This window comes from Trachinotus anak, unplaced genomic scaffold, assembly GCF_046630095.1.
Source record: "Trachinotus anak isolate AG129_WGS33_773 ecotype Australia unplaced genomic scaffold, CSIRO_AGI_Tana_v1 ptg000008l, whole genome shotgun sequence".
In the NCBI taxonomy this organism is placed as follows: Eukaryota; Metazoa; Chordata; class Actinopteri; order Carangiformes; family Carangidae; genus Trachinotus; species Trachinotus anak.
The window spans coordinates 14,153,151-14,179,894 of record NW_027273859.1 but is presented as its reverse complement, the minus strand read 5'-3'; the positions used below and the strand labels follow the sequence as shown (position 1 = coordinate 14,179,894).

The following is a 26,744-nucleotide window of genomic DNA, read 5'->3' as shown; positions in this document are numbered from 1 at the left end:
TTTTCCTCTTTTATCCCTCTGCCTTCCTCTCTACCCTCACTTCTCTCTGCTGCTCTATTTATAGGTGTCTGCACTAGCTGATTATTATGCCACCGTGGTTCAGTGCTGGCGCGAGCTGAGTCATTTCCACAGAGAATCATGTCTATGGAATATGATATTTGGTGAATTGTCTACAGTTAGCCTTTGCCTTGTCTTTTATCTACCTGGTGGCAGTGACGGTAATAAAACAGGTTGTTATTTAGGTTATTGATGCCAGTTCCATGGTGTTTGTGGCAAAAGTATCACACTTCTGTTTTCTGGCACATTGGACCACAAATCCAGAAGGATGCAAACTAATCCATAGTTTAATTCCTCATAGACTTAAGGATAAAGACGTATGTGTAATTAGAGGGAGATGGGACTGTTGTCTGTTTTTTTAGACAAGGCCTTTGTTGATTATTACTATTTTAGATGTGAGTCTGTTGTTGGTGAAAAGAGCACTGCAATCAGGAACTTTTGATATAAAACAGGTAAAAAAGTAAAGTGTCATTTTTTTTATAGATTCATAATCAAAGTAAGTTATTTGTAGTTATTGTCAGAGGGGACATTGTTGGGTGTCATCCTTCCCCCTAGATTCTTCAAGGGCAAAATAAATTATTGACAGTGGAAGAACTAAATTCCATCAGTAAAGAGTTCAAGTAGAATAAAACCAGATAGCTTGTCTTGCCTAACACGGTTCTGTTTGCATTGAGAGCAGTCACAGTTGAGTTGGCTTAATTTAAAGTGTGGTTAAGTTCATTAAACATTCATTAAAATGTAAAATTACAGAGTACATCTATTAGATGCAATGATCATCTAATGGGTTTAGAGGAGATGTGATGCGAGGAGAACACTGAAATCATGCCAGGAGAGAAGTCTTCCCAATGTCACCCAAAGTGTGTACCGTGCCAGGTTGTTCTATGGCTTAAATGTAATGTTTCGCTGCTTTTTAATAGACTGAATTGGTATGATGAATGGGCTTTGTCACCAGCAGCAGCAGCAGTCATTAGTAAAGCCTATTAAAATTTTAGCTTCACCTTTTCTGTGAACGATTGTAGAAATCTATGAATAGCTTGACTATTACTGTGAGTCGTGATCAGATATGACAGGCAGGATTTGTATTTCCACATTCATATAGTTTTGAAAGTGAAGGTCTGTTATTTATTAATATTAAGCGTACACATGACTCAAGTGTATTACATAGCTAATAATTATTGTACTTATGAATTAACAATAATGAGATAAATGTGGGTGATGTACAGTCCAGTTACAAAGTCATTGGTATTCAGAATATATTCAGGACACGAAGACAAATTTATATAACCAGGCTTTCCAGGGTCACTGAACAAAAGAAAAAAAAAAACACTTCCATAATAGTGAAATAATCCAAACACAAAATGTACCTCGGACATACAATTATCAGCCTTCACTGATATTTGGTTGCAGATCCTTTGGCAACAATGACAGCTTCTAAACATTTCTTGTAGCCATCCAGAAGCTTCACTTGTCTTTTCTGTCATTCTTCCATTGTTGTGCTTCCAAGCTCTTTTAAGTTTGCAGGATTCCTTCTTGCAGTGGCAGATATCAGCTCTCTCCAAAGGTTTTCAGTGGAATTTAGATCAGGACTCATTGCCGGCCAATTTAAAACAGTCCACCTTTTCCTTTTCCGTCTTTTTTTTTTTATGCTGCTGAATGTGAGCTTACGGTTGATGACCTGCTGAAAGACCCAAAGACCCAAGATCTGCACCTCAGACCTAGTTCTCTCACACTGGGTAGCACATTTTGCTCGAAAATGCTTTGGTAATCTTCTGATTTCATCATGATTGATACATTCAGTGTCTCCGGTACCAGAGGCAGCAAAGCAGCGCCACAGAATGATAAAATCTCTATTATGTTTTACTGTAGGCAGGATATTCTTTCCTCATGTGCTTTATTTCATTGCCTATAAACAAACTGATGCACTGCGTTCCCACAGAGCTCTGATTTGGTTTCATCTGTCGATAGAACAGTTTCCAGAAAGACTGGCTTATCGATCTCATTTTTTATAAACATTAGTCCTTCCTTTTTGTGCCTGTCTTTCAATAGTGGTGCTCTCCTTGGCCTTCGCCCATGGAGCCCCACTTGGTGTAGTGTTTGGTATATGGTACGGGCTGAAACCATCACTCCAGACTCCAGACTGCTGCAGGTCAGCCTGAAGATCTTGAGATGTTTTGTGTGGTCCACACCAACCTTCACAGACTTTTCTCATTAAGTTCCTTCTTAGTGCCACAGCCTGGAAGTGTCTTAACAGTTTTATGACTTATGACTTTTATGACTTTAGTTTTTATGACATTACAAATTGTTGAAAACAGGGATTTCAAGATCTTTGGCGATTGCCTCAGCCTTGGAATTGTTTTTTGATAGTAGCATTTCTGATGCTCTCAGACAGCTCTCTCATCTTCGCCATTGTAAAAAAAAAACAACCAGCCCATTTTATCAGGCAGTAAAACCACCATTCGTTGGTTAATTTGGGTCATGTGAACACTGAAAATTAAGTATAGGTGATTCTTATTTGTTCATCTTATTTCAGGAGCTAAGTCAGATTCCTCAAAAGATTTTCATTCAGTAACCTAAGACATTTTATCAATATATTCTGATGAATCAAGACTGGCTCTTTTGCATTCTTTTCTGAAGATATTCTGAATTATGTGCTTGAAATTCAGGGCTGTATCGGGATTAGAAAGGGGATAGCTGTATTGTGTGAGCTCTCCTTTTTGCTGTGAGGCCGAGCAGGGAAATAAGGGAAAAATGAGTTTGTTCTGTGCAAGCAGGCAGCACTGCTCCTGATTTATACATGAACGTCGTCTGTGGGACGTGAGAAAGGGTGGGTACAGCTCCCCCCCTCCTTAGCCGCAATGCAGTGCAGTTACTCACAGCATCTACCTTTCAGCCTCACGCACTGTGTAACTATTGTCACCTCTCATGTATAAATCTTCACTTAAGGTGTTATAGATTTTTTCCCCCAGTGTAAACAGATTAAGAAACCCCCACATTAAGCGTTTTGGGTTTGATTTTTCATTCTTTATTTACTGTTTCATATTGCATATTCTCAGCAGTTTATACATAGCACAGTCATCATCGTCGTAGCATTGCAGACCGGAAGAGTGAGACGCTACAGTTCACCTGTCAGGAGAAGCTGCATTAAGGTGCACAACAAGCAAAATTCAAGTCTGTCATACTGATGTATCTGTAAATATAATATAGACATTTGTATCTCCTTAAATATACATTTTTATAATCAATATCTGTCACAATCTTTAGCTTGACATTGTTTTGACATCTCTACCCTTGAAGGCTTGTGTAGGTACAGCAGGCCCCTGCGGTCCCCATCAGCGGGATTCAGTTTAAATGCACTTGTTATTTATTAAGGGCAGTTGTCACATTCAGATAAAGAGTTTAGAGCATTCTGCATTCACTACAGTCGTACATCAGAAGCGTCAGGGATGTGTAATGGCCATACTTAGGGAGCAGGGGGTTATTTGCTACAGAAATCACTATTGCTTACATACCATTACCTGCTATTTTTTGGACAATACAGTGCCCGTCTGGGCTGCTGAGTAGTTCCACTGTCTGCCCTGCTCTCCCTTCCCTCCCTCGCAGTTCTTTGGCATCTCCACTTCTCCAGCCCTGGAACAGAGCTTTACAGGCTTATTTCTTGGCCTTCTCCTCCTTGCTCTCCTTTGACTCAGTGCCAGAAGATTTTTCTGCTTTCTCTGCCTTCGCTCCTTCCTTCACCTCCTTACTCTCATCTTTACTGGTCTCCTTTTTCTCCTCTGGCTTCTTCTCCTCCTCCTTGCTCTCTGTTTTTTCAGGCTCAGCTTTAGGTGCAGGCTTCTCCTCTGGCTTCTTCTCCTCCTTCTTGCTCTCTGTTTTCTCAGGCTCTGGTTTAGGGGCAGGCTTTGGCTCAGGCTCAGGCTTCTCTGATTTAGGAGCAGAGGGCTTCTCCTCCTTAGCTGGGGGAGCGCTCTCTTTAGCCTCAGGCTTGGGGGCAGGTTTGTCCTCTGCAGGCTTGCTGGGAGCAGCAGGTTTTGAAGTGTCATCCTTCTTCGGTGCTTCATCTGCTTTGCTGTCTTTCTTTGTATCAGGTTTGTCTGCCTTCTCTGCTTTGCTCTCAGGCTCTTTCTCCTTGGGCTCCTGCTTCTTCTCCTCTTTCACAGGCTGTTCTTTCTCCTTCTTTTCCTCCTTGACAGGCTGAGGCTTCTCCTCTTTCTTCTCCTCTTTAGGGGTTTCTTTGGCTGCGACAGGCTTGGCCTTCTCTTTCTCTGGAGACTTTGCTTCAGGGGTCTTTGGTGGAGGAGATTTAGGTTCAGGGGATTTGCTGGGTGGGGATTTTGACACAGGCGACTTTGACTCATCTCCTGCAGGGGATTTCACTGCAGGTGACTTAGGAGGTGATTTGGCTGCTGGTGATTTAGATTCTGGGGATTTTTGTGGAGATTTAGATTCTGGTGATTTTTGTGGAGATTTAGATTCTGGTGATTTGACAGTAGGAGATTTAGGCTGAGGAGATTTTGCAGGAGGGGATGCAGCCTTTTCTGGAGATTTGGACTTCTCTTCTTCCTTACCTGCCTCTTCGTCCTCTCCCTTCTCCTCGCCTTCCTCCTCCTTTTCTTCCTCTCCCTTTTCCTCCTCTTTCTCCTCTTCTCCCTCTTGTTCCTCCTCCTTATCACCTTCTCCCTCCTCTTCTTTGGTTTCCTCACCTTCCTCTTCCTGCTCACCTTCCTCTTCTTCCTCTACTGCTGCCTCCTCTTCTTCTTTCTTTTCCTCCTCATCTGCCTCCTCTGTCACTTCTGTCACCTGGGTCTCATCTGTCTGTTCCTCCACAATGACTGTATCTGAGATCTCTTCTCCTTTCACTTTCAGGTGGGCGGAGATTCTGCTTTCCAGGTAGGAGTACGGACCTCCTCCTGACACAAAGCGATTCTCTTCTCCCTCCAGTAACTTCCTGTTTGAAAGACAAAAATACACAGTCAGTGAAACCGTCAATAAGTTCTGACATTACGAAGCCAATGAATCTATTTTAATTACATGTGGTTTTAAACCAACCTATAAGCAGCTATCTCAACATCTAGCGCCATCTTCACATTAAGCAGGTCCTGGTAGTCTTTCAGCTGGCTGGCCATTTCCCATTTGGTGGTTTTCAGCTCATTATCCAGCTGATTGATGGTCTCCTGCAGAGTAAAAACACAAAGCCGCACAGGTCAAACATAGAGCTGATGGTACGAAAGGATGTATGAGATGAATGTGCACTTCTGGTTTGCTCTGTGCGAGATAAGTGAGATGTTTGTGCCTGTAGTGAGTTGAGGTCATCGTGGTGTCTGTCTTCGCTCTCCATACGCTGCCTCTCCAGTGACTCCTTGGTTCCTCGGAGAGTCTCCAGCTCAGTGGTGCGGCTCTGGAGCTGACGGCGGTACTCTGCAATCTCTTCCTGGGTCCCACGAATGGCATCCTGGTTAGACCTAGCAGCGTCAGACAGACGCTCCATACGGACTACAAGATCACAGACAAAAGAATGTATAACATTTAGAAATCACTTATGTAGTGTAAGACATTTTGCTGTGTCAAACCATCAGCTGGCACGAGGCCCAAAACAGGTTGAGGTGACCTGCATATACTGAAGCAAAGACAAATTCAGTATTCTTATTCAGTCCATAGGCATACACTGGACTTTTTTTTAAAAGGACATTTGACTTGTCTTCTGTATTGACAGCCTAAGAGAGCAGTCACTGCTGGGAGCCTGAGTGACCTTGACAGTATCCATCTGCCAGTCAGTGGTCTGACTCAGCTTGCTCCCTCGTCCAAGCGTGAATGAGCCTCACTGCTGCAGTCAGCTGGACACCTCACAGGGAAGGTCATTACTGGCGGTATCAAGTCAGCATGTAAATGTACCACAGGGGTCAGTGTATAGTGGTGAAACATGCCACTGAACTGCTGTTCACATAAAACCCTTTTTGGCCTTTAAAGTTCTCAATTTGTGTAGAATCGCACTGATCAGTAGCAGAGTGGTGCATCTTACTGTAATTGCTGTGCTGTGTAATTGCTGTGATTCAACCACTCTATAAAAAAAATGCAGGTTACTTCTGCATCCTTGGTTAACTCCAGTCTGGACAGCAGAGAGGATGACTATTGAAAACATGAGCCCAGTGATGAAGCACCGTGACCTTGACAGGGCTATTCTATTTGTAGAGGTTTGGGGTTAAGAGCCATTAATACAACAAGCAGAGACACACACAATGCACATGGGGCGCAGGCAAGAACACACCCACTGTTTTGCCCAAAGTGAGTGCAAATGAGTCACAGTCTCCCTCCTCTGTGTGCCATCTCACTCCCGCAGTGCTTGGCTTAAGTAAAAACGCTCATTCTGCGGCAGCGATGCAGCCACAGAAAAACGCACCGTTTATACTGGGGGTCAAATTATTTCAGCCCTGATCGTTTCGCATTTTCTATTTAGATGATCTGCATTGATTTCCTTCATAATTAAACTTCCTCTATCTGGCAGACTGGTGTTAGAAAAGCGATGACATTTCTAACACAACCAGCAGGACGTGTTTAATCTACAACCGTGATATGTCCTCGGGCAAGATACTGCTGATTCACGTTCAGTCACCTTAACAACCTCCCCTGACGCTGCGAATCCCAGGGACGGGATTTCAGACTTCAGCACCATGGACAGAGAACAAGCGCTGCCCTGAGCTCTGACGACGTTTGTCATTTTAAATATTCAAAGCTTTGTATAAAACTTTACCTGTTTGACACAACTCACCTTTGAACCATTCCTCTGCGTGTGTCGCGCTCTTGGATGCGTGACTGTCCAGCTGTGCGCGGATCTCTCGCAGCGCGCCGGTCACGTCCACCTTCAGCGCGTCTCGCATGTCGAAACTCACCTCCGCGCCGTGGATCTGAGCGAGCAGCTCCGCCACTTCTTCCTCGTGGTTCTTCTTCAGGAAAGCGGCCTCTTCCTCCAGGGCGCGGAGCTTCTTGTCCAGCTCCAGCCGCGCCAGCCGGCACTCCTCCACGTACTTCTTCATGGCGCGGGCGGCAGCCTCCAACTCTTCCCGGTTCCGCGCCTCGTCCTCCAGCCTGACCCGCAGGTGCTGGATGTCCTCCTCCAGGTGTTCGTGCTCCAGAGCTGTGCGGGCCTTCTCCCCGGTCAGCTGCTGCAGGAGACCCCGCAGGTCGCCCAGCTCTCGCTCGTAGTGCTCTCCAACAGATGCGCGTCCGGCCTGGCTCTGTCGCAGCGCTGCCGCTTCTGCCTCCAGGTTGCGGTTGTGCATCTCGAGGTTACGCACCTTGTCGATGTAGCCGGCGAACCGGTCGTTCAGAGCCTGCAGGATCTCTTTCTCGCTCCTCCGCGTCATGTCACCGTTGAAGGTCTCCAGGCTTTCGGAGGAGGACGGCTGGCTGTAAGTGAGGCGGCGGCGCTGGGAGTGAAAGCCGCTGGAGGACACGGAGGCAGGCCGTGCCTTGCGGTACGAGGTCGGGCCGTAGAAGTGGTGCTCCACCGTGAAACTCATGTTGGCCGGTCCAGAGGAGAACTGACTGCAGCAGGAGGGGGAGCGCAGGGCTTATATAGGAGGGAGGGAAAACTCACTAGTCAGCACCAGGGCACACTCCACTTAAAGAGATATCTTTTCTCCAGCATGCGCAGGAATAGCCTATAGTCAGTGTAGCACTTTGTGGATGAGTTGAATTTTTACTGAAGGTGTTAATGAGGTTTATTGAAACAACAGTATTGGCTTTGTAGCGTGTAAATGTTTGTCAGGCATCACTTTTCACTTATGTGCCTAAAACATCTGGGGAAAATATTGGCCAGTCTGTGTGTTAAACGATTTGAGTCACTTTGGGCATATTTGCAACACTATTAATTACTATGGCGCTTCTTAAACAGATCTCATTAATTATTAATTTTTCACAGTTTCAATTTTTTTGAAGACATATTAATAATATACATATTAATAGGTGTATGTGAACTGAGTGTGTGGGCGTGCAGTGTGTTCTGCTGATGCTCTCTGTAGCTTCACTGCTGCAGTGTGAGTTTGCAGATCCACGCCATCCCCCCCTGGGACCCAACTCAACTGCTGGGCCATTGACAGTCTCTCTGTCTCTCTCTCTTTCCCTCTGTTACCACAGAGGAAAGGTTTTTTGCTTCTGTGCTTTTACTTCAACGTAACTTTTGATCTGTCAGTTTCTGCCTCTTTTTCAGAAAAATTCATCTCAAGATGTGCAGGTGTGGTCACAGGCCAAGCATGACGTGTGACAACACTGAAATATAAACCAAAAACGACAGCAGCACAAACAGCAACTTCTCAGTGCATGCACATCAGGGTGCCTGTCCACTGAGCTACGATGATACAGCATTCACACAAAAACACATTGAGCTGTCTCTGCTGATCTAAAGGGATGTCTGCTCCGAGAGGAGGACCAGCTCTGAAGAGCACGTACAGCACCTATTGATTACTCAAACTCAGGGTGAATGAGTTTGCTCTGCATGCCATAAAGGAGCAGGGAGAACTGTGAATATGCCTCTCCCCTGAGGTGTATGTTGAGGAACAGACGAATCAGAACACATTCATTGCTCCATGTCAGCCATTTTTCATCCCTGTGAACATGCTGTTGTCAGCCCAGTGACACTCAGGGGACTGTGTGACACACAGGCCCTTAACCCTGTCCTCCAGCAACGGTGTCATGCCACTTAAAGGTCCTTCAATTATAGTTTCAAAGATGAAACCCTTGTTTTGTGTTTTTTTGCACCACATCTCACATCTTTTGTGTGTGTGTGTGTGTGTGTCTGAGTGGGCGTGGGGGGTGGGGGAGGTTGGAGGGTGCAGGACAGAAATATCATGTCTCACATTCTCTCCCTCCACTGGTTTCATGTTTTATAGATGAGGATAATGGAGCAGAGTAGGCAGAATTCAGCAGTGATGTTGTGAGGAGCTCATGTTCAGTAGCTCATGTTGGACACCTTTTCTTGCAGATGAAATATCATAAACAAGCCACATTTGGGGTTTATTGGCAGTTATGATGATGATGATGATGATAGAAATCCAGTCAAGTTAAATCCTCCCATTCACCTGAAACTATTTCTATTTTACTGACCAAACAAGATATAATACAGAATAAGACCTCCGGATGATGGAAGGTCACCTGCAAAATGTCCAGAAGCAGTCTATGGAACAGCCAACTTTAGGCTGCTGTTCGCTTCTTGCCATGCAGTGGTGCAATGGGTGGATTAATCACAGCAAAATGTTTAATACGGCATTTATAATGGAAGTTTGAAGTCTTGCCATGTGAATGACATTGAGAGGGGAAAGAAACGGGAGGCTCTTGCCTACCGACCTTGTCCTTGAAGGGATGGATGGAGAGGCAGAGGCTGAATGAGACAGAGATAGAGATGGAAAATAGCAGGATCGATGCAGAGGGAAATGTCAGAAAACGGTGAAACCTGTCTCAGGAGACTTGAAAGACGTAGAAAACCGGAATGGAAGACAGCTCTTGTGTGTGTTACGCGTGTGCATGTCTAAGCAGGTGCAAGTGAGTGAGTGTATGCTGTGGAGGAGTGGATATCAGGATCTTCCCCTGCTTTTTTCCCATAGTGGTATATTTAGAGCTTTCAGTGACTTGAGACAATGAAAGAAAAGAAGAGCAGGGAGGCTTTGATACAGGCAGACAGTGAAGGCTGCAGACAACAGGGAGCGAGACGATGCACGGATGGGGAGATGACAGAGAGACATGGGGATGAGAGGAGAGGAAAGGAGTGGAACTGGGTGAGAAAAGAGGGAGTCACCTTGTGAGGGACAACTAGAAAAATGGCTGTCCCGGCAGTCTCAAGGATGACTCAGCTGTAATATAATTAAGGCCTTGGCTTGTGTTTACTTGCTTTAGACCTCTACATCTGCGTGCATGTGTGCATGTGTATGCATGTGATCGTGGCAGCACGCCAGTGTGACCATTGTGATTTTTTTCATCCATCATTCAGAGTGAAACTAAATACATTAAGGTTGTGTTTTGAGTGGTGTAAAATGAATGTCAAAAGGCAAACAGCATCAGCTGCTCACAGTTTGGTGGCTATAAAATAAAAAAAAATAAAATAAAAAAAAAAAAACGTCATGATTGAAGTTTCCAGAACACCACTGACCCTGGCTCAGTCCCGGCGCCACCTGGTGGACAGTCAGCAGGGCGCCGCTGCCGCTTCCGCATCTGTCCACAGGGGGCAGCGCAGCCTCCCTGCGCTAAAGCCACCAGCGTTTCCTTCCTGTGTCAGCTCTGCCGTCTCTGACGAGGGAGGGTTCAAACCCAGCAACTTCCACTCTCTCGAAAAACAGCGATAAGAATGAATCGAACAACCTCGTTGTTAAATAAATGGATCCGGGAAAATAACGAGCTGGTGAACGAATGGAAGGTAGGTTCAGACAGGAGTCTGTTCAGTAATTAGTTTGAACTCATGTGACATTGGAAAATAATGTAATTTATGAAACTGTCAATACTTAAGAATAGATTAATAAGGCAAAAATCATAATGTGATCCTGGCTTATGTTAACGCCACTGCAGAGCATCTCACAAAAACAGACTGTTTTCCCCTGTTGTGTTTGATTTGGTTTTTTTAGCTGGTCAGTAAATAATGTTGTTTTATGACCAGAGGAGGAAGAACTTTTTATATCTTTTACGATACTTAGCCTACATTAGATACCACATTATTAAAAAATCACTATCAAATTGTTTTACTTAACTAAAAGCACAGATTTATATTATATTATATCATATTATATTACAGTATATTATATTATATTGTTAAGAAGCATTTTATTGTTGTAGCTAGTCAAGGTATTTTTTGAGAAATAACTTACAACTATATCTAATCAATGTTGTGAAGTAAAACTAAGTAATACCATCTTTCCCTCGATATAATAGTATAGTAGCATAAAATGAAAATACTCAGTAAAGTTGAGGTTCATCTTAATTGGAGTTAAGTACAGTGGTTGAGTAAATGCACTTGGTTACTTTCCGCCACTGATCACTGCCTAAATGTTACATCCTGTTCATGTCATCAGTTTGGTTTTACTTGATAATTTCAGCAGAAGGAAGGAGGAGACACCTTGGGCCGCGATCAGAACCAGACCCACCTGAGATGGTGTTCCTCTGAGTTTCACAGACTTTTAAGGAAAATCCAAGGTGCTCCATCTTTTTCATAATCCAAATTTGTTACGGTGGAGAGCTCAGCTTGTACCTTTATGCATTTTCTATCTCCCTCCTTTCCCTTCCCCATGTTCCTCGTCTGCAGGTGTTCCTCCTCTTGCAGACCACACGCATTTGGAGCTATCAGTGGTGTACAATGCCTGTGTGTGCGCTACTGCTCAGTCTCAGTTCACAGAAGCCGAGCTGCTCCTCACACAAGCCCTACAGAGAGGTAAGTGATGACAGGATCATAGATGTAGATGAACTAATGCTGTCCACTCAGGTTCACGTTAGTCCGAAGGACTCCTGAGCCTGTTCGTGTTCCCTGCAGCTCTACAGATCACAAGAGACGACTCCGTTGCTTCAGACCCTCCTATGTTTTGGAGAACGGTTCTCAAATCAGTGGGAAACACAGCTTTGAATTCCTGTGTACTGTACCTCCTCAGTCTGCAGTGGGCAATATGGTTGGCCACCTGCCAGCTGAAATCTATACAGGAATTTAAGGTAAGGCCCTGTTTATAAGTTGTGTGCACACCTTGTGTGTTTGATGTGGTTTAAAGGAACTCTATTGCATCTACCCATTCAGTCCAGTTTGTTTAAGCTAATAAGATGGCTGTCATTTAGCCTCCAGTGTGGACAAAACCACTTAACTAAGTCCTCCTAAAGCCATAAGTCTCAGTTTATCTTCCAAGTGAAGTCCACCATCATATGTTTGTGATGTAATCCACAGGAGGTTATGTGATGTTGTTATGAATATGTACCTTACAGTATGTATCTGTAAATTAAAATTTTTGCTCATTATGTTGGTGTTCAAGCCTTGTTGTCTCCTTCCTTTTTATCTTCCTTGTTACTGAGGATATGACCGTATTAACATGTAAAACTATTCTGTAAAACTATACTTTACAAATTCCCTGTGGCGCAGGAGGAGCTGTCCTCTCTGTTAGAGACACTCTGTGGTGGAGTTGGGGATGATGGAAGAAGTGAGGCGAGGGGAAAGTCCTCTGACATTCCTCTACTGCTGACGGACCCAAGAAAGCTTGTTGAATTATTGCAGATCTGCACTTCCATTGCCCAAGGTCAGCAAGATTAATAGTTTTTGTTAATGCATATTGAAGGACCAGATACAGTTTGTTGTCACTGCATTGTACGGCGTATAAGCATAAAGTTATTGTTTTGACTTCTGCTCTGTGCTTTCTTAATACATGTTTATCTTGGTATAATCAATTTGCATTTTTTGCATGAATACTACCAAGAGATTGCAGGAACACACAAACTCAGTCATAGTACAAGAAAAATATTATCTGAATCCAAACTACTGTTTTTGGTCTATGTGTTATGATGCTGATTGTGAGAATTCAGTAAATTATAAAAAAAGAGCCAGTACTGGGAGGCAGTTAACAGGTTCTTAAACCCTTGAACTGGGAAGAATTCTTCACACAACGATATATGAAAGTGATTTATACTTGGACACCTTTTGTTTCTGGCACTCAGTAATTAATTTTGTGTTTTGCCGTGTGCTGTTTGTTTGGTTAAGGTGCTGAAAGGTTGAGTGAGGGTCAGAGTTCAGAGGCACTGTCTGATCTACAGTCAGCCTCCTCCCTGCCGGCACCCAGAGCTCTAGTAGCATACGTACACCTCCTCTCAGGCTCCTGCCTCGCCCACATGGTACATATTCACACTACTCATACAAACAAATTAGCATACATCATGCATGGGCCTAACAGGTTTGAACATTTGAATGCACTCAAGTGAAAGCGTGTGCATTTGTCTCCAGAACCGCCCTCAAATGGCACTGCAGTGTTACAGGAAGTCACTGGAGACTGACTCCTGTTGCGTATGTGCTCTGTACCAGAGCATGCTCATCTACAGACAGCAGGGCAACACGCAGGCTGAGATACAAGCTCTTCGCTTGCTGCACTCAGTGAGTGACACACATATACAGTTCATATACATAGATAGAGTGAATGAGGAAAATTATCCTAAACATTTGTCTTGTGACTATATATATAATTTTTTTTTTATTGTTAAAAAACAGTGCATATATGTTTATTTTGTGGTTGAATAGTCTAATAGGTGAGCAAATGGGTTAATTTTGGACACTGACACATATTGACTCAAGTGTAGGCGTGCATATTGAAACATGAAACCTCTCTTGTCACACAGAGTTTGATGTTGCCCTCTGCTACAGTTCCTGCTCTGGCCGATACCCATCTCCTCTCCCCGTCCTTACTGCTCTGCAGCCAATCATTGCGCAACTTGCTCTCAGTTCCCTCTGCCCTCTCTGTCCTTCACAAACTGGCCCTGAAATGTGTGCTCCATGGGAGGTGAGATGACCAGTGTGAATCTCAGAGTCTCTATCTCTTCTTCTTACTGGCACCTGACCACTGCTCAAAACCAGAAAATGGAGATGGAGATGAGAATAGTGGACTCGGTGCACACTGTTGTTTTTAAATGGGTGTGGTTGCTATTTCTGCAGGCTGTCAGAGGGTGTGGAACATTATCTGGACCTGCTGGCTGCTCTTCACTCAGAAGATCAACATGGAGTGAGATTAAAAACACTGACAGACATGCAAGATAACAATGAGCTGTGGTTCTGTTTTTGTGTTTATTGCATGCTAATTTGTGAGGAAGCCAGACTGTATGTTCTCCAGGGAAGAATACTTTCATAAGATTTGAAGTAACATCTGTTTCCTGTATGTCTCTGTCTCAGGTCCATGCTGAAGCCAGTCCCCTCCCCAGGTTGCCTGAGCTTTACCTGGAGACTGGAGCTGCCTTGCTCATGGCCCGGCGGCCTGCGGATTGCATGGCGCTGTGCAATGAAGTCATCAGCACAACACTAGAACTGCTACCAGGACAGCTCGTTTTGGAAGATCCAGAGGACAGGAGTGAAGCTGAGACCGGGGAAGTGAGTGTGGAGGGTGAAGATAAGGTGGCGACATTACTCTGGGCAGGTGCTGCCTACCTCCTGCAGGGTCACTGCCACACGCACTTGAAGGACTGGAAACAAGCTGTGACTCACTACACTAGGTCTGTGAGATGGAACTGTCTTTTGTTTATCATGAAACGGTCATGTTGGTATACCAACACATCCTGTAAGATTGTATTCTGCGTTATAGGTGTATCAACTTGCTGGTGAAGGTTCGCTATAAAAAGAAAGGTGAGTACTTTCCTGACTTTATTGAGGCTTTGGAGAGAAATTTCCATTTTTCTCACAACCTCCAGCTGCTGTTGTTTTATGCATCATATCCTGTTGATGCTCAATTCTAGGTTTCCAACCACAGATCCCCAGTGCAGACATGGTTGTCAAGCAGGAAACAGGTCTGTGTATCCTCCAAAGGCTGAAGGGTCTTTCACTAGCTGGTAGGGGTATCAGCTTCACCCAGACAGACCGACTGAGAGAGGCACTGCGAGATCTCCTGCTTGGTCTACAGGCATTCCCAGGTATGTATATAACACAGCTGTATATTAATGGTGTGTGCAACAGAGCTTAGTCATTTTTGATTAATTGCTGCACCATTATGTCCCGTTAGTTTTCTCTAAGGTAATTTCAAGTTAAAAAGCAAAAGCATTTTTTCCAGATTAGAAAAGAATGTCTGTGGATTCGAACAGTGGTTGTGTGTATAGAAAGGGTCTGATAGATTTGATTTTCTTCAAATAATCTATTTTCTTTAATGAAGAGCAGCTGGTTCCATTGAGATTTTTAGACACAGTAGCATCTACTTTTTCATGTTTGAGCTAGGAACTCTTGGCATTGACACAATTGGACCACAGGACTGTAGTGAATCTGTTCTGGGTTTGTGTGGTCCTTTGCTAGAACATGTTGTCATGTTGTATGTGCTGTCTCAGAGTGTGTGGGTGCAGGGCTGTGGTGTGGTGAAGTGCTGTGGAGACTTGGCAGGAGACAGGAGGCAGCAGCTTGTTGGGAAAAGACCTGGAGCTTCACCACACAGTCCTCAGTGCAGTAAGACACTCTCATTCTTAAATTCACTGTCTTCACTCAGTTTGTGGATTTATGCTATGCAGTATGTTAATGCAGAAAGTGTACATTTCAGGCCTATTCACAAAAATGCATTCCAACTGACTTGGTTACATTTGTGAGGCTCTAAATACATGCGCCTAAAACCCATTGTGGGGTAATGGGTTTCATTGTACAACCCACACTCAGAGATGGTCAGGAACTCGTGTGACCATGCAGGGGTGGACACAGATGCATCCCCAACCACACTAAAACCTTGTTTACTCAACGTAGTGTGCATATAGCATGACAAAGTTGTTGGTTCACCTATCCTAAAATATTCACGCAAGGTTTTTAAAGCTACTGTCAACTATTTTCTCAGTGTTTTAAATTACGGCAAAATGATAAGCATTTAGTATTCCATAATGTTATATTCCTTCATTGTTGGCATGAAGGGAGAATATCATCACCAAGTTATAAAGCTAGACAGCTTTATTATTGGCAATCGAACGGTGTGGTCCAACCATGAGAAATACATAATTTTTAGTTGTTCACCACACATGTACAGATTGGTAAAATACATACAGTAAATATCATTAAGACATTTTAGCTATTTCAACTGCAAGTTTACATCTGTGCCAAAGCACCAAAAAGGGACTACAATCATTTTGGTTCAAATTTGATCACAAGTGGTCACTCAAAATGCATTTCAGATGCATCCTGGTGCCACATATGAACTGTCCGTCTCAGGTGGATCCAGATATAATCTGAACATGTGTAACCAACACATTTCATTTTTCCAAGTTAATACAATTCAATCCCACAGAAGTTTATTTAGTCTCATGTCTCTTTTAGAAAAGTACATTTACTGTGCTGTGATTTTAGTCTCCTGACTGTCTGCTTGCCTCTTGCATTGCAGGGGGCTTCCTGTGTACCTGCAGGAACCCCAGTCTGGCCCTTTGTTGGATTCGACGGAGCTGCGGCACAGAATGCAGGAACTTGGTCATACCTAGTCACCCTGGAGAGGAAAAAAAAAAGAATGGCCTTTCATTTATTGAACAGGATGAACTTTCTCTGGCCTTTAAAGTGAAACCCATACCCACAAAAAATATGTATCTACTGGGACAGTAAAATAAAGCATATTGTAAGGACTTAAGTGTTTGAGGCTGGGAATGAGTGGTGAGTGGTGGTTTATGCATGAAATAATGCAAGATAACTGGACATACTGTAAAGCTGAAACTGATTTGTTGGGGGAAAAGTGTACCATGTAAAACTGTTTGTAGGGCAGACAAGAGTTATCAAGATTGTTATTTTATTAATTGGAAGTGGTTTTCAATTTAAAATAAATACACTATTTAAGAAAACACACATAAACTGTGTTGCTGTTCTTTTTATGGTTATGTCCTATCAATAAAACTCTATGATTATTTTGGACAGTACCTTACTCACATGATCTGTTATGATCAAAAGTAAAAGACCATGTTTTTACGCTTCTTCAATATCAACGCGGTAAACGTTAATTGGATGACCGAAGTTGGCGACAGACCAATAAGAAAAAAGTTGATGAAAATAGTAACATCCCATTCGTTTGTAATTGGCTGTAGTTCAACGATCCTCTCGGTGTCGACGTGTTCCAGACTCCTTCATTGGTTGTCGAATTTGTCATGCAGCCTCCAGCCAATCAGAACGCAGGGTGCATCCAGCTCATGGTATAACTGTAAAGAAAAGCACGGAAACTCCTGGTCTTTCGTGTGAAATCACGGAGAACGTTGAGAAACGAGAACCGGTTAAGCGTTTTAAGCATTTAGCTAGAATTTCTTTATTTATTGATAGTAATCCAGGTGGACGACCATGGCCTCGGGAGGGGAGTAAGTAGAAGTATATTTCAGTCTTATGAAAATGCGTTTTTCTGAACAATGGCTATCCGCAAATGCCCTTTAAATGGCTAACGTCAGCTCAGAATGCGTTAGTTTATTAAAGTTAGCTCGATTGCTAATACATTAACGACTTTGCTAGCATGAGAGCTAATGGGGTCAGGTACTTCAGCCTCCGCACTTTTGTGCCTTGGTTGAATAACCCAATACTTCAAATCTGCTGACAGCTTGATAATATCCCGGCGAATTGTTGACAGTTGTTAGAGTGTTGTCGTTGGTCAGCTAACACTACTGAGCTAGCCGGTTGTGTGACAGCGACTTGACAAAGCGCAGTCATTGCTGTCGTGTTTGAATGCTAACATTAGCTTAGCAACAGTGTCAAGGCCAAAGCCATCCACCGTTACACCGACAAGTTGGCCTATCCACCGGCTAATAGCCTATCCCGAGACTAGGCGTCGAATTGGACGGAACAAATACAAATGTAACCGGCAAATTTCACAGACCTAGGTGTTAGGCTAACGCTTGTACGATATAAAACCCTAGTCGTCCAGATGGCCAACTCCATTGCGGGCTGTCTATAGCCACTCTACTGTGCATCAAAGCTAGCAGGCTAACAGAGCTGGCTATTCATTTTAGTTGATCGCAAATTTGCTTGGGCTGAATTCCCCTGTTAGCTAAACAGTGAAAAAACACATTTGATAAATACAAAGCAAACGGTTACGTTGACAGCTAAAGCATTTAAAATCACGTTGGAGTTGTAACGTTTGTCTTTTTTTAGGGACAACGAAGCTAGCTAACTTAGTTTTTTTTTCTAATTCTTTTGCTGTGTCATCTGCGCTTGCTTGCTCGCCAGTCAGTTAGCTTAAAGGCTACTATTAGCATGCTAACAACATGAAAGAGAAACTACAAAACCGGTCCAAGAGTTTTCTAGAAACGTGTAGCTTTTGAACCCTAACGTATTCGTTCGTTTTTGACAGGATTATGAATGTAGGTTTGATTATGAGGTTTTTTACATGTGTAACGTTCAGTCATTGTAGTTAGCAAATTATGTAAACGACCTGTTTACACTTTCGGTTACAGAGATACGTGATTATGACTGATCAATTATTATTTAGTTTTAGTCTGTATTATTAAAATATTGTGGGGACAAATGCACATCCTATAATATGTAATGGTTATTCCCAAGTGGGTTCAAATAACAAATCCAGACACAATACAATAGAAGTACATTTACACTCTGCAATACAAAACACAAACAATGCTTTTACATTTAGCAATACAAAGTATAAATAATCACGAGTATCAATCCATACTTGAGTAAAAAGTATGTCCATGGTCAATTATAAAATTATGTCAGTTATGGTTTATGTTGATTTAAGCGGTATGGAACCCCTGAACACAGTAAGTCATACAGAGATTTAACAAAAGTGTGTTCTACAATTTCCCCATTGATTTGCACTAGAAACTAAACCTGAAACTCTAAATAGTTTCATGGAGCACTGTCAGCACCAGGTTTATTGTGGTCATAATTAGTGACTTTGCCAACCCTAACATTCATTTGCTGTAAAACATGGTAATAGTGGGATGTTATTGGTTCCCTGTACAGTTTTTTTTTTTTTTTTTTTTTTTTTTTCTCTATTTTATTCTGTTTTTTTTTTCTCTATGTAACCACTAATTTGATCAACTTAGTTATTTTTGGAACTGTATGAAACCTCAAGATTCATAATAAGAAGTCTTTTGTTTAACCTACAACTTGTTTTATCTGTTTATTGTCATCATAGATCCAAAAATGATGATCTAGCCACTGCAATTCTGAAACAGAAGAACAGACCCAACAGACTGATTGTCGATGAATCCATCAATGAAGACAACAGCGTGGTCTCTCTCTCTCAGGTAAACATTTAGAAAGTTTTATCCATGGCTGGTTTATCTACAAATTCACAACCCTGTGATTTGTTGTGGTGGATCAGCAATGTCTGGACACATTTTTCACTATGATAACACTGAGGTTCATGAAATAACTATGTGTAATATCTCTTCAGACCAAGATGGATGAGCTGCAGCTTTTCCGTGGAGACACAGTGCTCATGAAAGGAAAAAAGAGGCGGGAGACTGTGTGCATCGTGCTGTCAGATGACACCTGTTCTGATGAAAAGGTTCGCATGAACAGGGTGGTCCGCAACAATCTGAGGGTCCGTCTGGGTGATGTCATCAGGTGGGGAAAAGCACACAATTGTCTTAAGTTCTTTCTACAGCCCTTGAAAACAGAAGTAGTGTCAAGTCTAATGTCTCCCTCAGCATTCAGCCATGTCCTGATGTAAAGTATGGGAAGAGGATCCACGTCCTCCCGATAGATGACACAGTAGAAGGAATTACTGGCAACCTGTTCGAGGTCTATCTGAAGCCATACTTCTTAGAGGCATACAGGCCAATCCGCAAAGGTGAGTACCAATTTCCATTGTCGGGACAAAGATTTAAATTTTCCTGACCAATAAAATCGGTTTCATTGTATGTCAACATGGGGCTTTGTTAGTGGTAAAATCAATATTCTTGTCTTTTTACCTTATGAAGGTGATATTTTCCTGGTCAGAGGCGGCATGCGTGCAGTGGAGTTCAAGGTGGTGGAGACTGATCCCTCCCCCTACTGCATTGTTGCTCCTGATACAGTCATACACTGTGAGGGAGAACCAATCAGGAGAGAGGTGAGTAGCAAGTACAGTGCCTTGATTAACATTGACCAAAAGTAAACCACATTAAAATTTGAACATCTCGTGTTGGAACATGCAGGATGAGGAAGAGTCCCTGAACGAGGTGGGCTATGATGACATTGGAGGAGTGAGGAAGCAGTTAGCTCAGATCAAAGAGATGGTGGAGCTTCCTCTTAGACACCCTGCACTGTTCAAGGCCATAGGAGTCAAGGTACGACATCTTTATTATGTATGGAGGAACAAGCAAAAGTATTTGACCTTAACTGTGGAATTTAAACTGAGCTTCTGTAAATTGAAAATGGAAAATATAACACTTTATTTCCCATACGTTTCAATTAAAACGTTCCCATCCTGAATTTTAACACCCAGGCGTTGTGCTACAGTCAAAATTGTGCAGGAATGATCAGTGGCAAATATTAATAATTTAGCCTTAGCTTTAGCTAGATGTTGCTGTGTAGCTGACATTATTGATCGCTTAAGGACTACACCTATGCTTGTCTGCTAAGTTAAGTATGTCTGATATGTTGTACATTTTAAGAGATTAATCACAAGAATAAAGCAAGAAGTAAATGCACAACCTGGTGTATGTTTACTGCTTTTGGTTTTGTTAGACTTACTTTTAGTTTGCCTATTGATGTCAGGCCTCCCTAACAACACAAAAGGCTCTAGAGGCTGTCCCATATATAAATATACAAATGCTTTACAAATTTTGCATTCCGATTGCTGATTTTTTTTTTTTTTTTTTTTTTTTTTTAAATGTAATTTTTAATTCCCCCTTTTCAGCCCCCACGTGGAATCCTGCTATATGGACCCCCTGGAACTGGAAAGACCTTGATTGCCAGAGCTGTGGCCAATGAAACTGGAGCTTTCTTCTTCCTGATTAATGGTGTGAACAGCCATCTGTTTTCATTCTCTGTATATACTTATTCCTAGTCAGGGTCCATTTTATGGTAACATTGAGTTTGTCCCAATTACATTGGCTTGTGGTTGCTGTTTAGGCATATTTCTGTTTAAAATAAGTATCCTATCAAAAGTAAGAAATCCCATTAATGGTTGCTTTGATGTTCTATGAGAAGCAAAATTATATTTCTGCATCATTTTAGATCTTGTTTTTACATATCTCTTTATAATGGTCTGGAATTTGCTTAACTTGAGGTGTTTCGTCTCCTGTAATAAGGATTCCCAGTTCCAAAAAGTGGTTTGTATTTGTACTTTTGCCATGCGTGTATTGTATGTATTGGAATAAGTCTCTCAAACACAATATAATGGGTCCATCCATTACTGGAGTGTTAGAGTAGTTTAGACAGTCCATCTTGTGATTCATACATAGTATTGGAATATAGTCTGTGCTGTGATAAGGTTTCCTCCAAAATCAAAATGTTTGGCTCTCTGTTTTTAGGTCCTGAGATCATGAGCAAGCTGGCAGGAGAGAGCGAGAGTAACCTGAGAAAGGCCTTCGAGGAAGCAGAGAAGAATGCTCCGGCCATCATCTTTATTGATGAGCTTGACGCAATCGCTCCTAAGAGAGAGAAGGTGAGCGGGAAGAGAGGAAAACTAAATGGGTAGCCGAATATCACAGTACAGTGTCTGGGTAATAAATGAAAATGGGTATCAATGTCCAGACCTCAGAAAGCTTTGAAATTGCATAAGAATTCAGTAGGTATGATTTGTATTCTTGTTTAGATTTTTCATTTTGAGTAGTAATTTTTCACACACTAAATCTGGCTAATAGGGCCTTTTTAAATTTTTATTTTTATTTTTATTTTTTTTTCTATTGCCATCCAGATCACAAATTCAATCAAAACACTGATGCTTGGATAGAGTTTAAAACATCAATTGTATAACGTGTGTGTGCGTGTGCATGCGCGCGCATCATCATAGCGTGGTAAGGATATAGCAGATTATTAGAAAACCATGGAGAGGCTTTCTGAGAATTTTATTTATTTTTTTAAAAATTGTTTGTAGACTCATGGAGAGGTGGAGAGGCGCATTGTTTCTCAGTTGCTGACTCTTATGGATGGCCTGAAACAGAGAGCTCATGTCATCGTCATGGCTGCCACCAACAGACCTAACAGCATTGACCCAGCTCTCAGGAGATTTGGTAAGTTACCTAGAAGAAGCATCCAAAGCATGTCTATGCACGAATTAGTGATAAGTCTAATCTTTGTTTTGGCAACATTCCTATAGGTTATGTTTAACAAAAGTTATTAGGGATGTTTATATCAAATGTTCAACATGAGCAGTTCACCAGTGGGTCAGTGTCTCACAACACTACAGGGGCACAGTTTTAAATCGTTATAATGGGCTTTTTCTGACAGCTTTGGCAGGGGGTTGGAAATGGATCTTGCTTATTCAGCAAATAGTGATGCTTTGTGAAATGTAGATAGTTATACTTGCAACTCATAACAATGTTTTAGATGTTACTTCTGCTGCTCTACCATGAAAAAGGAGGCAGTACGTTCCTGCAGATGGTGCTCCTAAAATGTCTTTGAGATGTGTCTGATATGTATTATATTGCTCTTAATGTAACTTGGAACTTTTAATTGGAGCTAATAAGTGTGTGTTTGAACCCCCACTGTCTTCAGGGCGTTTTGATAGGGAAGTGGACATTGGCATCCCTGACGCCACTGGCAGATTGGAGATTCTTCAGATTCACACTAAGAACATGAAGCTGGCTGATGATGTTGACTTAGAGCAGGTCTGTATACATAGTTCTGTCATACTATCCAATCAGGTGCTCCAAATTTACACTCCTTCATTTTCACATTGACCACTGATCACACTGATCAGCACGCCAGAGTGCTAAGCATACTGCGGTGAAATTCTGAATTTACCCTTCCACATGACATAGGTATGCATTAGTTACAGTTACAGTTAACAGTTGAGCTACATAAATACACAGATGTAATGCATTGTCATACGTAGGGTTACAGTGTCATAAGCATTGAGTCTGGACCAGGGCAGGAATTGATTTTTTTTTTTTCTGTATCTTTATGTAGGTAGCCAACGAGACCCATGGACATGTGGGTGCAGATCTGGCTGCTCTCTGCTCTGAGGCTGCCTTGCAGGCCATCAGGAAGAAGATGGACCTGATTGACCTTGAGGATGAGACCATTGACGCTGAAGTCATGAACTCACTTGCCGTCACCATGGATGACTTCAAGGTAAGTCTTGTAATATGTATTTTTTTTTTTTTTACTGTGTGGTGAGAATAAGATGGTGTCACACAGTCTACAAAGGTACTGAGTCAATACTAACTCACTCAATGCTGTTCTGCAGTGGGCCCTGAGCCAGAGCAACCCATCAGCACTGAGGGAGACAGTTGTTGAGGTCCCCAACATCACCTGGGAGGATATCGGCGGTCTGGATGATGTCAAGAGGGAGCTGCAGGAGTTGGTGCAGGTATGAAGGTTTTTCAGAAGCGAGATCATCTCTAAAGGTGATGTATCAAAAACTGTAAAACTAGAATTGTGTCCCCTCTGTTTAAATTCAGTATCCAGTGGAGCACCCGGACAAGTTCCTCAAGTTTGGCATGACCCCATCCAAGGGTGTGCTGTTCTATGGTCCCCCTGGTTGTGGTAAGACTCTGCTGGCCAAAGCCATCGCCAATGAGTGCCAGGCAAATTTCATCTCCATCAAAGGACCTGAGCTGCTCACCATGTGGTTTGGAGAGTCTGAGGCCAACGTCAGAGAGATCTTTGACAAGGTAAGAATGTTTGTAGGCATCTGTTACAGAACATGGGTGCAGGGAAGAATTAATTTTTAAATGCTGAACATTTAATCTGCAGAACAACCACATGCTTCAATTTTTTCAATTCATTTCATGCCACAGAATACATTTGTACATTCACCAGCCATTTTATTAGGTACACCTGTTCAACTGCTAGTTAACGCAAATGTCTAATCAGACAATTTCATGGCAGCAACTTAATGCTTTTAGGCATGTAGACATGGTCAAGATGACCTGCTGAAGTTCAAACCGAACATCAGAATTGAGAAGCAAGGTGATTTAAGTGACTTTGAACATGGCATGGTTGTTGGTGCCAGACGGGCTGGTCTGAGTATTTCAGAAACTGCTGATCTACTGGGATTTTCCCGCACAACCATCTCTAGGCTTTACAGAGAATGGTCCGAAAAAGAAAAAAGAGGTATGCAGAAGAGCATCTCTGAATGCAAAACACATTGAACCTTGAAACAGATGGGCTACAGAAGCAGAAGACCACACCATTCCTTTCAGATAAGAGCAGAAAACTGAGGCTACAATTCACACAGGCTCACCAAAATTGGACAATATAAGATTGGAAAAACGTTGCCTGGTTTGATGAGTCTCAATTTCTGCTGCGACAGTCAGATGGTAGGGTCAGAATTTGGCATCACTTGGCACACTTTGGGCCCCATAGTACCAACTGAGCATTCCACAGCCTAACTGAGTATTGTTGCTGACCATGTCCATCCCTTTATGACCACAATGTACCCATCTTGTGATGGCTACTTCCAGCAGGATAACGTGCCACTGGTTTCTTGAACATGACAATGAGTTCACTGTACTCAAATGACCTCCACAGTTACCAGATCTCAATCCAATAGAGCACCTTTGGGATGTGGTGGAAGAGGAGATTCACATTATGGATGTGCAGCCAACAAATCTGCACTGCGTGATGCTATTATGTCAATATGGACCAAAATCTCTGAGGAACATTTCCAGCACTTTGTTGAATCTATGCCACCAAGAATTAAGGCAGTTCTGAAGATAGGGGGGGGGGTCCAACCTACTAGCAAGGTGTACCTAATAAAGTGTCCGGTGAGTGTATATTTTATAGTTAAACCATTTTTTTGTGTTCATGTTATGTTTCCAGGCTCGTCAAGCAGCCCCATGCGTTCTCTTCTTTGATGAGCTGGACTCCATAGCCAAGGCCCGTGGTGGCAACGTGGGAGATGGTGGTGGAGCAGCTGACCGTGTCATCAACCAGATCCTGACCGAGATGGATGGAATGTCCAGCAAGAAGAACGTCTTCATCATTGGAGCCACAAACAGACCAGACATCATCGACCCTGCCATTCTGAGACCTGGCCGTCTGGATCAGCTCATTTACATCCCCCTGCCCGATGAGAAGAGCAGGATCAGCATCCTGAAGGCCAACCTCCGCAAGAGTCCCATCAGCAAGGTGACAGTGCTGCAACTCATAGAAGCACTAATAGATACACTGCTTATATACTGTTTCTGTAGTAGGATGATTTGTTTGGACTACTGATTTTTTTTTTTTAAATAAATTTAAGGGCTTTCATTAAAGTGTCGGAATAAATTTATTTCAAGTCAAGTTTTAAATTTGCAGACAGTTGCACTACTTGGAAAAAACTGTAATATTACTCCCAAGTTAGTATTATACTTAGCCATGATTAAATTATAGTATAGAGAGATGCCATTTTAAGATTTAAAAAAATTCATTGAAAAATCCCTTATGAAACTTACAGTTCCCCTGTAGAAATGTGAAGTTACAAAATGGTTATGTTCTGATAAATGACATTAGAAAAAATTAGATCCGAATCAAACTTTAAACCTTAAATATCTTTTGTTTGATAGGATGTGGACTTGGACTTCCTGGCCAAGATGACCAATGGCTTCTCTGGAGCCGATCTTACAGAGATCTGCCAGCGGGCGTGTAAGCTGGCTATCAGAGAGAGCATCGAGAATGAGATCCGCAGAGAGAGGGAGAGGCAGACCAACCCATCAGCTATGGTCAGTACTTTTTTGGTCCCTTTGTTTACTTTTTCACATCTGTTTGAGCCTCTGCACGCAACTGCTCTGCTGATGCTTCTGATTTATTTCATGTTTATGACACTTCCTTTCTTTCATAGGAGGTGGAAGAGGACGATCCTGTGCCAGAGATCAGGAAGGACCACTTTGAAGAGGCAATGCGATTTGCTCGTCGCTCCGTCAGTGACAATGACATTCGCAAATATGAGATGTTTGCTCAGACACTGCAGCAGAGCCGTGGCTTTGGCAGCTTCAGGTACGTTTTCTGACATTTTGAATTAGCATGAGTGTCAGTAGTTGTGTGACTAAGTATTATAGAGTGACACCATGAAAGTAGGGTGTCACTCTTTCTGCAGTGTTGCACAAAAGCGGCCTTTTTATTTATTTATTTTTGGCTCATGACAATCTCATAAGATTGACTAGAGTGGAGTTAAATGGGAACTCAGTGATTTATTTCAGACATATCTCCCCTCTACAGAGATATTAGAACATGATCTGCTTGAATAAAAAGATGGTTTCTGAAGACCTTTTTAAATATCAGTCACAGCATTTCTCCATTGACAATGGAAAATGGTTATTGCTTATGCTTCCAAGGACTAAAATTGCCAGAAATATCACCATGTTCAGAAATGGATAAATAACTTTGTTCTTTGTTTTGCAGGTTTCCCTCCAGTGCCACAGGTGGCAGCGGTCCAAGCCATGGCTCAGGAGGAACTGGCAGCGGTCCAGTGTTCAATGAAGATAACGACGATGACCTTTATGGATAAATGTACACTGCCCCACAGTGGTCAGTACCGGGATCACACCTGTACAAATTCTCACCAGATTCCACATTTTTAGGACTTTGTGCTTCTTTCATGTGTTCCTGTTTGTTTTTTTGTTTTTTTTCTTTTGTATGATTTCCCTTGGAGAAAGCATGTAGCCGCTTGGTTTGCCCTGGCTTTGATGTGGGTGGGGGTAAGGGGATGTTGGAAATGGAAGATGAATGAGTGACTGCAAAGTTTTTGGTGGGGTGGGTGGGGTTTTATTGAGTGGCCTCATTCTCAGTATATCACAACCAACATGAATGGCTTTAGTGATGGATTCTATGCTAGACTATAAGAAAGAAAAGAAAAAAACATATTGCTAATGACTTCCTCTTTTTTTTAAATAAACAGTAGCATATAATGTATTACAAAATTTGTCAAGGTTATGTTGTTAAAAATAAAATCTCACGAAATGGA

At 42.5% G+C, this 26,744-nt stretch overlaps 3 protein-coding genes across 4 annotated transcripts; 2 read left to right on the top strand and 1 right to left on the bottom strand.

The window, feature by feature from the left end:
* Positions 1-3,056: 3,056 nt before the first annotated feature.
* LOC139624040 (neurofilament heavy polypeptide-like) lies at positions 3,057-7,603 on the bottom strand. Its single transcript, XM_071482802.1, has 4 exons — positions 6,821-7,603; positions 5,348-5,547; positions 5,104-5,228; positions 3,057-5,002 (listed from the first exon to the last, which is right to left on the bottom strand). Exons 1-4 carry the CDS (start codon positions 7,569-7,571, stop codon positions 3,706-3,708), a joined length of 2,373 nt encoding a protein of 790 aa, XP_071338903.1. The 5' UTR covers positions 7,572-7,603; the 3' UTR covers positions 3,057-3,705.
* A 2,696-nt stretch (positions 7,604-10,299) lies between these two features.
* Positions 10,300-16,552, top strand: fancg (FA complementation group G). Of its 2 annotated transcripts, XM_071482799.1 has the most exons (14): positions 10,300-10,456; positions 11,130-11,226; positions 11,336-11,461; positions 11,561-11,733; positions 12,152-12,305; positions 12,764-12,894; positions 13,004-13,150; positions 13,393-13,553; positions 13,706-13,772; positions 13,940-14,256; positions 14,346-14,386; positions 14,497-14,670; positions 15,076-15,190; positions 16,104-16,552. In XM_071482799.1, exons 1-14 carry the CDS (start codon positions 10,388-10,390, stop codon positions 16,195-16,197), a joined length of 1,866 nt encoding a protein of 621 aa, XP_071338900.1. In that variant the 5' UTR covers positions 10,300-10,387; the 3' UTR covers positions 16,198-16,552. The 2 variants fall into 2 exon arrangements, 1 of the variants encoding a protein (XP_071338900.1); XR_011691626.1 differs by lacking the exon at positions 16,104-16,552 and having other exon boundaries at positions 14,511-14,670.
* Positions 16,553-16,893: 341 nt separating this feature from the next.
* vcp (valosin containing protein) lies at positions 16,894-26,744 on the top strand. The gene is made up of 17 exons (XM_071482798.1): positions 16,894-17,052; positions 18,840-18,951; positions 19,101-19,273; positions 19,357-19,499; positions 19,630-19,760; positions 19,846-19,977; positions 20,550-20,652; positions 21,166-21,299; positions 21,732-21,867; positions 22,352-22,464; positions 22,766-22,930; positions 23,046-23,168; positions 23,260-23,472; positions 24,623-24,931; positions 25,348-25,503; positions 25,623-25,777; positions 26,183-26,744. Exons 1-17 carry the CDS (start codon positions 17,036-17,038, stop codon positions 26,286-26,288), a joined length of 2,421 nt encoding a protein of 806 aa, XP_071338899.1. The 5' UTR covers positions 16,894-17,035; the 3' UTR covers positions 26,289-26,744.

Bases quoted from the DNA above. Each gene is read 5' to 3' on its own strand.
- vcp (XM_071482798.1), top strand. The intron at 19,274-19,356 runs GTGGGGAAAAGC...TGTCTCCCTCAG, and splicing joins CGTCTGGGTGATGTCATCAG to CATTCAGCCATGTCCTGATG. The intron at 19,761-19,845 runs GTGAGTAGCAAG...TGGAACATGCAG, and splicing joins GAGAACCAATCAGGAGAGAG to GATGAGGAAGAGTCCCTGAA.
- LOC139624040 (XM_071482802.1), bottom strand. From the start codon at position 7,571: ATGAGTTTCACGGTGGAGCACCACTTCTACGGCCCGACCTCGTACCGC. The intron at 5,548-6,820 runs GTGAGTTGTGTC...GTGATCTTGTAG, and splicing joins CGCAGAGGAATGGTTCAAAG to TCCGTATGGAGCGTCTGTCT. The intron at 5,229-5,347 runs GCACAAACATCT...TTTACTCTGCAG, and splicing joins ATGACCTCAACTCACTACAG to GAGACCATCAATCAGCTGGA.
- fancg (XM_071482799.1), top strand. From the start codon at position 10,388: ATGAATCGAACAACCTCGTTGTTAAATAAATGGATCCGGGAAAATAAC. The intron at 10,457-11,129 runs GTAGGTTCAGAC...TGATAATTTCAG, and splicing joins AGCTGGTGAACGAATGGAAG to CAGAAGGAAGGAGGAGACAC. The intron at 14,671-15,075 runs GTATGTATATAA...GTGCTGTCTCAG, and splicing joins TGGTCTACAGGCATTCCCAG to AGTGTGTGGGTGCAGGGCTG.